General features: G+C 42.9%; 1 protein-coding gene and 1 non-coding gene across 3 annotated transcripts in view; both read right to left on the bottom strand.

The window, feature by feature from the left end:
* Window positions 1-1,384: 1,384 nt before the first annotated feature.
* The window catches only part of PRPF39 (pre-mRNA processing factor 39), an 82,704-nt gene continuing 68,526 nt past the window's right edge, over window positions 1,385-15,562 (bottom strand). For both annotated transcript variants that reach the window (XM_073608791.1, XM_073608792.1), the window contains 4 exons: window positions 13,977-14,161; window positions 13,821-13,895; window positions 9,435-9,570; window positions 1,385-1,993 (listed from right to left, as the gene is read on the bottom strand). In XM_073608791.1, the coding sequence (XP_073464892.1) occupies window positions 1,931-1,993; window positions 9,435-9,570; window positions 13,821-13,895; window positions 13,977-14,161 (459 nt within the window). In that variant the 3' untranslated portion in view covers window positions 1,385-1,930. The remainder of the gene's footprint in view (window positions 1,994-9,434; window positions 9,571-13,820; window positions 13,896-13,976; window positions 14,162-15,562) is intronic.
* On the bottom strand, window positions 14,255-14,329 carry LOC141120801 (small nucleolar RNA SNORD127). The gene has a single exon (XR_012239954.1). It is a non-coding gene; the product is annotated as a small nucleolar RNA SNORD127 (small nucleolar RNA).

Below are 15,562 nucleotides of genomic sequence, written 5' to 3'. Positions count from 1 at the left end.
ACGAGTGCTGCTGTCCAGTCTTCTATTAATATGCACTAAGCATGAAAACATTTTTTACATACCATCAATAAATATATTTAAAAGAAAGTATGCAAGTACCTAAATTTGACCTGGTGTCAACCTCTTGTAGTCCCTGTACAGCATGGCTCCAGTGTGAGAGGAAGAAGCAGTACAAGGAGCCAACTAGTTCAAGTGCTGACAAGAAGCATGCCGATAGCAAAGGAAAGCAGTTGTGACAGATGAGCTCATCACTGTGCAGCTTCTCCTTTCATTGTCCAGTAACAGGTTGGTGAGGATCCAGGATAACCTGGGCTCAGAAGCAGGTTGAATGATGCTGGCCTGACTGAGAACATCTAGAGGCGGCATAAGTACTGTCTGGGAAAACTCCAGATTTAAAGGGTAACTCTACTTTAGTGGGAGAAAAAAATGGCATATATAGTTAGTATACAATTGTGAGGAATCATATTGTAATTGAACGTTATTAAAAATTATTTTTTGAGTGCTGGTTCACATTGCAGCAATGTCAGACATCGGATGTGATTCACACCACAATTTCAGCCAGATAGTATGGCTGAATTTGCATTGCATTCCCACCAAACTCACACAGGACCCTTTTTAATTCCGCAGCAGTATCGGATCGCATGGGTGTTCACACCTATGTGATCCGATTCCTGTCCAAATATGCAGTTAGCACTGCGATATGCAAACCGATTTGGGGGTGTCAACTTTTAATTGACACTCCCAGCAGTTTCACATGGGGCAGTGGGAACTGTCGCCGGGAGACATGCGATGCGGGAAACCGCAGTGGATTCGCAGGGTTTCCGCATCACTGCAGTGTGAACCAGCACTCAATCTACAGCTCTGTAATTTTCTAAAAATGCAATATGGCTACCTGGAGGTGTTCTGTACACAGAATCCCCCTCAAACATAACTTTCTGCTTGTGCGATTGGCTGATTTTCTGCACTAAGATACAAGTCAGATTTCAGGCATCCCCTGCAACAAAAGTCATTTTTGGTGAGATACTTCCAATAGGAACATGTCTAAAGGGGTGCAGGCCCAGCAGCTTTCCTCAGTACCATGCAGGTGCAGCAGCTAATAATGAAACCACTCCCATTATACTCACTTTCCCACATGGACACAGAAACATACAAAATTTCTTCAGAACAAAAAAGGTAGAAATCTGCATCAAAGCTTGTTACAATCCTTGCAAAGTACATTGATCACCCAGAGGGGAATTTTTTTTTCTCAACAAAAAAGTGAAGTTATGCTTTAAGGTGAATATTGCAGTGAAGGATGGTTTTGATATTTTGGCTTTTAATAGTCGATTCATTTTCATTGTTTTCAGCATGCGATAACCTTTAATATAGCTTACAGAAGAAAATGTTGACGTATTATCCAACTGTTTATTGGCAACAAAACATGACCAACTGTGGTAAAAAGAAGATACATACAGATGAATAGCAATACAGAAAAGCTTCTAAAAATCCAGATGCTTCTAAAAAAGAACAAACAAAATCTGCAAATATAACATTTAACTGGAAAATTTCCCCAGACAATGTTAGCCGTACATTTCAATTGTGCAGGGATGTCCCTTAACACTTCTTTGTAGAAAGGCTTCTAACAGAAAGACTTTTTTCCAGAACAAAGTTGTTTCTGTCCAATTTACACAAAATATAAAGACCGAGGAAAAAAAAAAATTATATGTAATGAATATTTTCCAGCAAGTGGAAAATGAACAGGGGAGGTTATTAAAGGGAAAAATGTATTTTTTTCTGTAAATTTCAGAAACAGATCACGAACAGTGCTCAGAACCTGGATACTCTCAGGTACCATAAACCTTCCCCCAAAGTGAAAGACAAAATTAGCACACTTTATAACTTAGATCAACTTCTGTTGTGAAAAGGGATTCGTAGGTGAAATGGTAAGGCATCAGGTGGAAGGAGGATGGTAATACTGCCCATAGTTCCAGGCTCCAGCATTCTGGTAGTTGTACTGCAGAAATAGAAAATACAAAGAACATTATCAATAATTTGAAGGATTCACATAGTAGTAGCCACTACTACTATCACTAAACTGACTGTACCATTTTAACCCCTTCACACCTAAAGGTAAAAAAATCTAAATGCCCAAGCACAATGTTGCAATTTTGACATGTGTTTGTAATACCGTACATATCATAACTACTTTGTGCATCCAGGTGGATTATAGTTTTTTTTCCAGGACAAATTGAGCTCTCATTTGATAGTAAATAGTTATGGATATCACATGATTTTTTTTTTTTATTAAAAAGGAAAACTGGCCCAAAATAGTAAAAAAAAAAAAAAAAAAAAAAAAAAAAAAAAAAAAAACCACACACACCTTTTTTAAAATTTAGTTGTACAGGCGGTCCCCAGGTTACAAACAAGACAGGGTCTGTGGGTTTGTTCTCAAGATGAATTTGTATGCAAGTTGGAGCAGGTACATTTTTTAAGTGTAGCTCCAGCCAAAAAATAATTTAAGGTTTTTTGGATAGCATAGGGAAGGGTTAACACCCCTGTAATGTTTGTTTTGCTGTCTGTGCCCCTGTTCAGAAGATTTATTTTCTTCAAATTTTTTAGTCAAAAGAGACATACACCATATGAACAGTTTTGGTATACCATACATCATAACATATGCATTACATAAAATGAAACGCTGTAAACCCAGGATGACATTGCGTCCATTGGCTACCCGAGGTGCCTTGTATATGCCAGGTTAAAAGGAGGATAGGACCTCAGAGCCGGGTATGATTAAGGTAAGTCATAGCCAAAACTCCAGTATCTTCCGATAGGACAAGGCCTCGGAACCAGCCCAAATCAATTTAATTCTATATAGAAAAGGAGTAGCATGGAGCCACATAGACACTGGTCCATAAAAAAGAAACGGCGTAGCATATGAGAAAAATGCAAACAAAACAAAAGGAGCGTAAGAGTAGGAAGAAAAGTACTAAGTTAGAGAGTGAGAAGAACAGGGGATGTGATGGGAAAAGGAGGGGGGGGGATGTCGGAGGGAATGGAAAGATACGAAATGTGTGGTCGTAGATGGGGAGCAGGTTTGGTATATCAAGAATACCAAGTGGGATCGAGGTCCAAGTAAGATCTGTTTAGTGGGCAGGGTCACAGTCAAGATGGGCTCAACCTTCATCAGAGACTAACATTTTAAAGTGACCAAGTCTTGGAGTAGCGTTCCTGTGGGTGGCGTGCCAAGAGAATGAGGCCTCCAGTTTATTCATTTCCCCTACTTTTGTAAGCCACATCCCTATGGTCGGAGGTTGTGGGGATTTCCGTTTAAGAGGAATGCATGCCTTGGCAGCGTCAAGGAGATGGCGAATGATTGTTTTTTTTTGAAGATTCCCCGAGGGGCATTAGAGGCATGGAGGAGGAAAAAGGCTGGGTCGTCCAGTATCGGGCGTTCTGTGAATTTTTGGGCAATGCATTTGACTTTCTTCCAATAGTGTTTTAGTTTGGGACAGGTCCAAAAAAATATGGAGACTGGTGCCTCGTTCTTTCTTGTATCCCCAGCAATAATCAGAAGGTGCAGGAAAAATTGCATGTAATCTCACCAGTGTTCTATACCATCTAGTTAAAATTTTAAAGTTAGTCTCTTGTACCTTTGTGCAGATGGAGGATATGTCTTTTTTGAGTACTGAACAATGTACCAAAAGCTCGCTCCCTTTGGCACATGCAACCTAGGGAATGGGGTTCCGAAGGTGTGATCAGTAGGTTGTAGTTGGCTGAGGGCGTGTGGGGCATGGCTCCCAAATCCGAGCAGTACTCCTCAAAAGTTGTGAGCGGTCTACTAAAGCTGCTCGGGGACAGGAGGGATCTAAGTAAATGAGCGAGTTGAAGAGCCCTCCAAAATCCCAAACAAAAAGGCACCAGCAGGACTGGCAAGTGCCGAGACAGACGGCCAGCTCCCCCCAATCAAGAAGTGAGAGGCTTGTGAGCGTCCTGTCCCCATCAAGTTCGGAAAAGTTGGATCCTGAAATCCCGGGGTGAAAAGTTTGTTCCCCAATATTGGGAATAAAAGCGAGGTCAGGGATGAAAGGAGGGTGTGTGTAAGCAAGGTTGAACAGAGTTTAGCTGTTTGGCCAATCAGAGGGTGGTTTTTCACTTCTCTTGGTAGAGAGACATAGCACCAAGGTGGTTTACCAAGGGGTATGACACTTTGAGATTGTTCAATCCGAACCCATAATTTGAAGTCGCCAGGTCTATTCCAGTCCAGGAGTCTGCTTAGGTGAATAGCCTTGTAGTATTTGCGTATGTCTGGTACTGCGAGACCCCCATATTGATAGGTAGTGTGAGCTGGCTGCGTTTCAATCGCGGGCGTTTATGGGCCCATGTGAATGCAAAAAATGCTTCTTGAATCTGTTTGAAGTAGTTGGATGGGACATGGATGGGTAGAGCTTGTAGAAGATAAAAAAGGAACTTAGGAAGGATACTCATTTTAAGAATGTTGCAGTGGGGGAAGTAGCGGCGGAAAAATTCGTTTGGATATGTTGGGAGGGATAAGCGTGCCCAGGTATGTCAGTGCCGTACTGTTCCATTTTAATTTAAAGTTGCTCTGGAGTTGTGAGAGTCTGCTGCGGGAGATTGATTCCCATTGCCTCGGACTTTGAGAAATTAATTTAGAGATTGGAGAGGGCTCCATATCTCAAATTCTTTCATAAAATTCAGGAGTGAGATCAGAGGAGTCGTGAGGGAGAACATATCGTCAGCGTAGGCCGAGATTTTGTGTTGGGTATCTCCGACCGTTATGCCGGTTACATCCGGGTTTAGACATACGGAACATAAAAAGGGTTCCAATGACAGGGCGAAGAGGAGGGGTAACAATAGGCATCTTTGTCGCATTCCATTTGTGATTTTAAAGGGTTCTGACAGAACCCCATTGGCTCAAACTTGAGCTGAGGGGCGAGGATATATGAAGCATATTGGTGCCGAAGCCAGCATACTTTAAAACTGAAAGCAGGAAGCTCCAATTCACCCTGTCAAAGGCCTTTTCCGTGTCGGTATTCAGAAGCATACATTGGGTGCGGGATTTGTTGGCTACATGTAATAAATTTAGGACCTTGGTGGTATTGTCTCTAGCTTCTCGGGTGGGGACGAAGCCTACTTGATCTAAATGGACGAGATTCGGAAGATATTGAATCCTAATCGCCAAAATTTTCGTAAAGAGTTTGAGGTCTAGATTTGGCAGTGAAATCGTCCGATAGCTGCCACAGAAGGTTGGGTGTTTTCTCTCCTTAGGGATCACCGATATATGGGCCTGTAAGGTGTCTACCGCAAATGTTGCAGTAGAGCCTATTGCGTTAAACAGTTTGGTCATGAATGGGGCAAGAGGTAGTAAGACCTTATAATTTTGGATAGTAAGGCCGTCCTGGCGCCTTCCCTGGTTTAGTGGCCCCTATGGCTCCCTGGAGTTCTCTGTAGTGATGGAGTCTTCCAAGGCTTCCCTATCCACATTCTATGTGTTCCAGTGGTGGAGACCTATTTGTCAGGTTGTATAGTGAGTTATAAAATTTCTGAAACTCCCTTTCAACGTCGTGAGGCATTGTAACCTTGGGTCTGCGTGGCAGTGTCAGATTATGGCACATAGGTTGCCAGTTTCTGTTCTCTCAGGGATCTAGGTAGCATCGTGCCACATTTCCGGATTCGTACAATACTTTCCAACAGATCTGTAGCGCTGCTTTGGCTTTGAATTGCAGGAGGTCTGCAATTTGTGTGCGCCAGGTGGAGGTCTTTCTCCAGGGAGGGAGATGGTCCATGTTTATGGCAGGCTTCCAGGGCCTTCAAATCCTCCAACAAAGACGTTAACTGTTTGGTGCGTTGTCGCTTGAGCCTCGCTCCATGCTTGATAAGCACACAGCGAATGACCACTTTGTGTGCCTCCCAAACAATACCGGGATCACAGTCTGGTGTGTCATTGGTCTTGAAGTAAAGTTCAAGTTCCTTTGTGACATCCACAAGCACCTCATGGTCCTGCAGAAGGGCTTTCATTTAGCCTCCAGCTTTTGGAACTGAATGTCGTGGAGTCAGTGAGAGCATAGGACAGGAAAACCGGGGAATAGCCAGACCACGTAATGGAGCCTATGGTGGAAGCGCGTACTGCGTGTAATTGAGCGTGAGTTATCAAAAATTAGTCAATGCGTGAGTATACCTTGTGGGGCAGGGAATAAAAAGTGAAATCTCTGAGGGATGTAAAAGGCACCACACATCAATTCGTTGGCTCTTATGTAAAGAATGGGCAATGTGTTTACGGGAGCCAGGGGAGATGGAGGACACACCTAAGGAAGTATCCTCAGATGGGAGTTCAGGTCTCCCCCCACAATCAGATGCCCTTTGGCAAAATCCGTCGAGCTAGTGCCTTACTCAAGAAGACATCTTGGTGGTCATTAGGTACGTAGAGATTTGCCAAGATAACTTTGAGACCGCCAATCATGCCTTTCGAAAACAGGAAGCAACCTCCAGAGTCTGTAATGGACTCTATGCAGGACCATGGCACTCTGCTCGAAAAAAATAGTGACTTTGCCGTTGATTTGGTGGAATGGTAAACCATTGGGAAGGACCTATTCTTCAGTATGGGTAATTTGTCGTCCCTAAAATGGGTCCCCTGTACAAAAGCTATATCCGATCTAAGACTAAGTCTAGCAGGAGCATCTGTCTTCTCTGGAACATTATGTCCCTTAGCGTTGAGCGAAATCACATTGATAACCTTCATGGGTAGGGATGGAATGGGGTAAAAAAAGGGGGGGGGGGGGTTAGAAAAGATTAGTAGTAGTTGAGCAGAAAAAGAAAATGCATCACTAAATTGAAATTACGCTCACCAGTCCAAGACTGGAGACTGAGCGTTGGCTTATGTGGGGGTGTGGTTAGAAACATTCAGGAATTGAGCCCCGGCCGCCTCCACCCACCCTGACCTTGAAAATCAATGAAAACAGTTGAGCCGAAACTGTATAAATCAACATGCATTAATATGCGACAGCAGTACGAAGAGCAGCAAATGCGGTAAATAGTACGTCTAGTAACGTAAACCATAACAAGCCATAACGTTATTCCCGTCATGTAACCCAATGTACACAGGGATTCAGGGCATACCACATCTCCAAGCGTCTGCATGAGAGTTACCCCTTCCCCGAAAGGGAGAGGGGAATCTCCATATACCCCCGGGCACTGATGTCCAGCTCACCCGAATCACAGCAGAGGTATAACAGAATACCAGAAGTGTTCACGAGGGTTCAGCATACGTTTGAGGATTCCATGGGGGTGGGGAAAGTGAGGAGGGGAAGGAAGGGGGAAGGAAAGGATGGTTACGGGGGAAAGACAGGGGAGGTGGGGGAGAAACCTGGAGAAGGTAGGGCCCTAGCCACTGGCACCTGTTTCCCACATCAGGGGAGGGGTTATACATTAGTCTCAGGGCACAAGGATGGTGGGATGTAAACCCCAATGGGCAGCAGACTGAACATGCCACGTAGGACTACTAGGCAACACTTATGGCTGACACATAACTCACCCCGCTAGAAGGGCTGCACACACCTTCACAGAAATGACAGTATATGCAAGTCTATTTGTGCAAAAGAGCTCCATCCCCTTATCAGGAGGCCCATAAAAGAAGACGAGCATAGGCAGGGAAATGGTAAATATTAAGGCAGGCAATTTAGGTATGTACATGTAACATCATTCCCGCCCTGGTGCAGCACATCGTAAACAATATACATTCCTGGTTGGGCCAATGTAACCACGGTGCAATAGGAAATATTAGCCAGAGGTAGGGGGGAGGACTGGAGGGCGTCCCAACCATGTAGAGAAACAGTATAGTCCTGTAGCAGGGAAACATTTGTTCAGAAGATTTTTCCTCACCTCCTGTCCCTGTGACAATTGGATTTTGAAAATTTTGGGTTGTTGTGGAAAGATTGGTGATAAAGCTTCAGTGGAGACACCTTTTTCTCATGATAACTCTTACAGGAGTGAATTTCCCTTCCTAGGGGTAGATTTCCCCCCACTTCCTGTTGTCTCCATCCATTTGTAAGTAAGAGTCATTTGTAAGTCAGGTGTTTGTAACCTGGGACCGCCTGTATATATCTCGTTACTACCATACCCTACCACCAAAGAACAACCAAAAATAAATTCTCCTACTTGGGATGATCGCAGTGAATACTACATTTGTGTATGTTAGTAATTGTTTGAACCCGTAGTACAGCCCAGAAGCAATAGTGCACATTTAGCTGTTTTTGTCTTAAAACACACACCAACACTGATGCAAATTCAAAAAAAAAAAAAAAAAAAAAACCACCACCTGTCTTGACCCTTACTTGACCCTTACTTGACCCAAACACTAACCCTGACTTAGATCAAACCTTAATCTGGGTATTTTTTTATCTTTTTTTTTTTACACTTTCTACAAAGGAACAAGAAAGATACATTGTATGCTTCTGCTCCATTCACAGAAAGAAAAAAACAAAAACACAGGGGCGTGCTTCACAGTGACTGATCACTGTGGTAGCCAATCATTGGCTACCACGACGATCAAGTGACATGGAAATCGGGAGATCCGGGTCCCGATCTTTAGTACGGGGCCCTCGGTAAGACCCCAGTCTCTGTGCTGGGAGCACGCTGTGCTGCGCGCTCCCAGCACAAAGAAAAAACACATATGCAGCCCCACGTAAAAAAGCCCAGTGCAGTGTGGCCGCATATATGTTTAACTTCGGCTTGAAGGGGTTAAGATAAAATGAGAAAGTTTTGAAACTGATGACCGCAAAACGTCTCAAAAAAGTTGACAGGGCCATGTTTAGCACGGGGTAGCATCTCCTCTTTTAACACTCTGTAAACATCTGGGAACTGAGACCAGTTGCTGGAGTTTTGGGAGCAGAATGTTATCCCATTCTTGCCTGCTCAACAGTCTTGGGTCTTTTTGGTTGCATTTTTTGTTTTGCAAAGTGGCAAATATTTTCAGTTTTTGAAAGATCTGGACTGCAGGCAGGCCAGTTAAGCAGCCAGACTCTTCTACTATGAGGCCATGCAATCTACTATTGTCCTGCTGAAATAAACAAGACCTTCCCCGAAAAAGACATCCTGCGGGTGGGAGCATATGCTTCTCTAAAACCTGGCTAGACCTGTCAGCATTGATGGTGCTTTTTCAGATGTGTAAACTGCCTATTTATACACACTAATGCACCTCCATACCATCAGAGATTCCAGCTTCTGAACTGAGCGCTGAAAACAAGCTGGAAGGTCCCTTTCCTCTTTAGTTGGGAGGATGCAGCTTTTTTTTTGCCCTATACCAGCTTTGAAACATGTTGCTGCCATCAATTTCAAAATTTTAAAAAAAATAAAAAAATTCCCTTAAAATTGTACATTTTCACAGTTTAAACATTTCATACTGTCCTGGTGCCAAATAAAATACTCTCCAAGGCTCATACCTGGTACCAATTGTTATAGTTATATGCTGATGGCACTGTTCCTGTTGCGGTTGCTGTTGCTGCAGCGGCCACTGGAGCAGCAGACACCACTGCGTTATCCTCAGTTTGCAACCTCTTAGCATCTGGCTGTTCTAACCTAAAAATAAAATAGGATTTAAAGTCAGTTTTTTTTTTATATAAATAAAACGTATACAGTCAATCGGGCAATGCAATCATAATGTGCAGTCATCGGAACAGAGTCACTGTGGATGAATTAAAATGTTAATATTGACAGTGTACCAAGCTTTACAAGCAACTTTTTTTCCGAAATGAATAGACAAGCTTGCAGTCCCTAGAAAACATTACTGGACAGATCGCAAATGTAAGAAGAAAAAGATTACAAAGAACAAGTTTGACGGGATTAAAAAATATTAGACAGCCAAGCAGCTATGCATCATGAATTCAAGAGGTGGTTATAAAACTACAATAGGGAAACAGCAGCATTATGTTACATGTTGAACACATCAAAACTTTTCCATTCCCTTTTCCTGCTCAGAATTAAGCTGTATGGAATACTTTCTTTAAAAATAAATGTAATCAATATGGAAATTCTGATTACTGGACACAGCAGAATCTTTTGTTAGCGTCTTTCAGAACAGCAGTAGTGAGGATCCCACACAAACTATCCTTTTAGGTATAGTCTAGATCCATCCTGTATAAATTCTGTAATATAACAGGGGCACACACAGGAAAGACACAAGCCCCCACAATGTCAGAGTTAGGTGGGAGATGTTAGATATTTAAAATCTCTAAGTGCAAAAGGATTTCAGTATTGATGTCACAGAGATGAGATCGATAATTTAACAAAGCATCTTGAGAAACTCAGGAAATAATGTAAAAATTAAGCAGCCGCCAAATGCAACCCTCACCATGCTTTAGAACATTTTTACTGACCACAATACATCATATCAGCAGCAGAAGGTGGAGGACACAGTTTACAGTGTTTGTAAATGCCAAGCCAACAATCCAACATCCGTACAACTGCTAGATTGCTGCTATAGAGCCTCATATTTGTGATGTGCCACCACCGGCTTCAGTGGCATGCAATTGAGTCATCAGGTGTCAAATAGATCCCTGTCAAAGTAAATACATTACCACATAGAGGGCTATTGGTCCCCTATGTGACAGCAGTCAAGTTTAATAAAAAAAAATAAACAGTTAACTTTCCAGGGGACCAGTTATCCCCTTAAACAATTACTCTATATGATGGCTGTAGCTCCACCCCCTTTTTCAGCCCAAATTACGGGTGTTCCTATGGGGGTAGGTACAGTCAGCCCACTCTCCTTTAGAGTGTTCTGTTGCAAATATGAATGATCAATGCTGCATGTTCATTCATAATAACAAAAGATCATTCAGAGCTTTGGCTCTGTGTAAAGTGTCTGCCTTGTGTGTAGATGCATTACAGTATTTGTAATTAAAATATATATATTTTCTAGATGTGTATCATCAGAGGTGTTTACTAAATCTGTCTTGGTAAATAAAGATCACTAGTCCTTTATATTTTTGTATCCTTTTTGAAGAATACCTTTGGGGATTTCTTTCCCTACTTTTTGAATATTTATGCTTTTATATTCATAGGATCGCCACCCTGTGGCCCCTGGTCCACATATAGGGTACAGTTTTAAAGTAACTTTGTTATAGGTCCAATGTTTGGTGACGTGGGCTGCAATCTACTTCACTGAGACCTGTCTAAATAGGACTTTTTTTTTAGATGAGCTTTGTATCCATGGTTTTGCATTTACATGTAAAATGAGCAGTCAGCAATATTCGGTTGGTGCGGCGTATAGCAGTAAAACATCACTAATCACTTATTGATAAAACTGACAGATCACACAGCCGCTTCCTCGCTTAGTGAGCTGTTTTTGTGAATGGCAGCACTGGTTTTTGGAGCAGCACCTTCTGCTGGAGCCCACAGTTCTCACAAATTCATCTCCCATCTTAGCAGTGTTGTCAGAAGGGGGAGATCTGTGCAACCACACTTAAGAAATGAAGGGATGAATTTGAACCAAATTAACAGATGTATAAAAAAGTGGAAAAGAAAAAAAAAAAAAAAGGGGGGGGGGAGGGGGACACTCACATATACACACAAAAAGGTCGATTGAGCTAGACAGGTTACCTTTCTCCGCACACACCCGAGAGGAATAATTCTAAAATCATTATTTATGATTAACACTGACCTGGTTACCAAAGTTCGATATCTTTTCACGAACGCAATTTTAAGGCTCGACACATTAGATATCTCTTTACTCAACACAACCTCATTTTGTATTTTTTTTTTTGTATTTGTGCTTGATAAACCACTGTGCCAATATTGCGGAACTATGAAAAAGGAACTGCCACCCTTTTCTTCTCCAGGGTTTCAGCTTTCAGAAAATATAATGGGGGTTTAAACTAATCTTCAGGCCTTAAATGGCTGCAAACCTCATATGCATAATTTTTCCAATAAATGCACCATTTATAGTTTAAAAATCCAAAACCGCTGTATTACCTCTGTATTTTCATCTCTAAGCCTGTCACAAAGCTCTCTGAAAATCTCCAGTCCATGGGCATGTCTATGAACCGGAAGGGGAGTCATAACATCACTGACCCCACATCCCTGCTGTACAAACAATCTAGCGCCAGCTTAGCAGCGTGCACGGTGTGGGAAGTGTGCACACACATCACTCCCTCCTGGGGAAGTGGGTTGTACAGGTGGGAGGTGGGGCCAGTGATGCCCTGACTCCACCACCCATTGACTGTGATAGGCTAAGACGAAAACGCAGAGGTAATACAGCAGTTTGGATTTTTACGGAAACTATAAAATGGTGCGTGTATTGGAGAAATTATGCACATGAGGTTTACAACCACTTAATAGCCTGAAGACTAGTTAAAACCCCCAAACATTATATTTTCTGAAAGAAGAAACCCTGGAGAATAAAATAGTGCAAGTTCTGTTTTCATAGTTACACAATATTGGCAGAGTGGTTTATCAAGCACAGAGCTGAAAATACAGAGGTAATACAGCAGTTTGGATTTTTACATAAACTATAAAATGGTGCATTTGAGAAATGAAGCATATGACGTTTACAATCACTTAAAACAAAAATGCTCTTTTACTCTGACTGGGGCAGCAGGACACACGCACCCTTCACTCATGGTTGTGCAAGAGAGTCTCCTCTGCATGCAAGTCAAAAGGAGGGGAAGCATGGCGACACATTTTGCATGTGTCAGATTATTTTTCCAGTAGCAAAGCAGGGAGGATTACAGATGACAGGCTGCTTGCATCCCTGTCAGACTGTGCACAAATGAGTTGTGCCGCTTTGCTGATTTACTTAAAATGTTCAGTTTCATTTTAGTTATCTGGGTTTACAACTACTTTAAAAAATTTTTAATGTGTGCAAAAAAACTTTAAAAGTATGGTTAAGGAGAAAAACTTTAAAAGTATGGTTAAAGATTACTTAAACCCCATTGAATCCCCTAGACCAGGGGTCTCAAAATTGTGGCCTTCCAGCTTTTGCGGCACTACAAGCCCCATCATGCCTCTGCCTGAGGGAATCATGCTTGTAACTGTCAGCCTTGCAATGCCTCATGGGACTTGTAGTTACAACAGCTGGAGGGCCACCAGTTTGAGACCCCTGCCCTAGACTCATGAGGTATCCCCCTGGAGGAAAACATGTGACCCCGTGTCGACACGCATTGGGGAGGGGCCAGGACAGTGACATCTGCATCCAGTGTGGAGCTGCTAGCCGGATCGTTGTCTGCAAGTCTTGTGTGGAGAGAGCGGTGTGTTCTAAACATGGATTTTTATACTGGTCATAGCTTGGTGTGCTGGAAGCACCTGAGCATTTTGAGTAACCTGTACTTTAATTGATGTTATGGAGGATATAAGTACTACTAGCCGTTTTTCTTTATATATATACACTTTGGATATCACAAGTCACCATGAGCCATATCATGTTGACTGATCTTTGAGCACCTATGGGAAGTGGAGCACTTGTTTTCTGAGCACCAGTTGGGAGCAAGAAGAACTCCGATATTGCAGCTGCCAGGAGGAGGCTGCATCTTTATTTCTACACTATTTTTATTATCAATAATATTTTTTTGGGCATGGACCATTCATTGCTTGCACTGATTTGATTTATATACCCTTTGTGCACGGATATAGGAATTATACATGTATATTTTAGTGTATGGAGCACTCTGAGAATAATTATATTTATAGATTTTAAATGTAGCAATTATAATAATCTAATTATTTTGATTACTGTAGCGTGATACTATTTTAAATTTGAATGCCCTAGATTCAAGTTTACTTTGTGCAAGTTATTGCAAACCACCCAAGGTGTGCATGAAAAGTCATAACCATACCCATTTTCAGATTTCCTCTTCAGATTTTCTTGTTCCCTTAAAAGTTTCTGATGTTCATCGTAGGTGGTCAGCAATCTAAAACAAAGCAATGAAATGATCACATATTTATTTATATATTGCTATTAAAAGAGGCAAAGATAATTTTTATTTACTCACTTGCTGATATCTGATCCAAAGTCCTCTAAGAACTCCACTTTCCTCTGTGAAAATACAACTCGTGTAGCTATTGGCATTGAGCTCTTAATGACTTTGTCAAAATGGGACAGGATGTTGGCTTCATTTTGTTTCACATCTCCACTGAACTCCAAATCAATCAGATTGAGGTGTAACTTGGTATTTTCCTGCTCAAACACAGTAAAAAGACTTAGCGAGACACTCTCCAAAAAGATAAAAACATTAGTACATTTATTTAGTACATTCAAGTACAGTACCACAGGCAATGTCAGCTTAGAGGGACTGTTGTCTACAGAAATGACATACAGAGGTCTTATTTGTCATCATTATTGCCTGAATGCTGTGTCAGCAGAGACCAACTTGAACCCATCAGTGACAGTGGAAGGAGGTATTCTGTGATCTGCTAATTACACATATGGAACCTCACAAATGATTCAGCTGTGTTTTTTGTCAAGTACATATAACTAGTGATACACCGAATTTTCCGCCGCCGAAACATATCGGCCGAAAATGGCCTTTTCGGCATTTTGCCGAAAAGGAAATCTCACCGATGACTGTGCTGAAAATGGAGGCTGGGCCCCGTCCCTAGTGCTGCCCATTATGGGGGTATCCTAGCGTGGCGCGCCGCAGTCCTCTCCTCTGTTCTCTTCCTCGCGCTCCCTCCTTGCCGCGATCTCCATTGTGTCACGGAGCTTAACTACACAGACCGCAGTAACGATGTCCCGCCTCCTGTGACAGACGGCACACTGATCCAATGGTGGGACATTGAATCCGTGTGACGTGATTACAGGAGGCGGGAAATAGTTAGTGCGACCCGGACAATTCAAATGCAGCTCCGTGACACACGGAGATCGCCGCTCTGATTCGGGAACTGGCAGGCTGCATGACAGGCACTGGCGAGGCTGCATTGAACTCTTGTATTGTGTCCGCAGTCTCTGACCCTCTCCTCTACCGTGTCCGCAGTCTCTGACCCTCTCCTCTACCGTGTCCGCAGTCTCTGACCCTCTCCTCTACCGTGTCCGCAGCCTCTGACCCTCTCCTCTACCGTGTCCGCAGTCTCTGACCCTCTCCTCTACCGTGTCCGCAGCCTCTGACCCTCTCCTCTACCGTGTCCGCAGCCTCTGACCCTCTCCTCTACCGTGTCCGCAGCCTCTGACCCTCTCCTCTACCGTGTCCGCAGCCTCTGACCCTCTCCTCTACCGTATCCGCAGCCTCTGACCCTCTCCTCTACCGTATCCGCAGCCTCTGACCCTCTCCTCTACCATGTCCCCAGTCTCTGACCATCTCCTGTACCGTGTCCGCAGTCTCTGACCATCTCCTGTACCGTGGCCGGTAACCCTTTGCTACACGCCGCTAAAAATGGACTTCAAGTGGCAAAGCCAACTCACTGTTCATTTGTGTGATTGGATGCACTGACAGATTTGCTCATCTATAGCACTGTATTCATTCTCTCCCCCTCCCCTCAGCTCCATCTCCACCCCCTCCCTTCCTGGTAAAAATACAGTTCGCAATTCACCCTATCCTCTGTTTATTAATGTAATCTGCCTTATGAAAAAAAAATAATGCAG

The sequence above is a fragment of the Aquarana catesbeiana genome, linkage group LG13 (genome assembly GCF_042186555.1).
Source record: "Aquarana catesbeiana isolate 2022-GZ linkage group LG13, ASM4218655v1, whole genome shotgun sequence".
Classification (NCBI taxonomy): domain Eukaryota; kingdom Metazoa; phylum Chordata; class Amphibia; order Anura; family Ranidae; genus Aquarana; species Aquarana catesbeiana.
The sequence above is the reverse complement of the archived record's forward strand: the minus strand, read 5'-3'. Positions and strand labels throughout refer to the sequence as shown.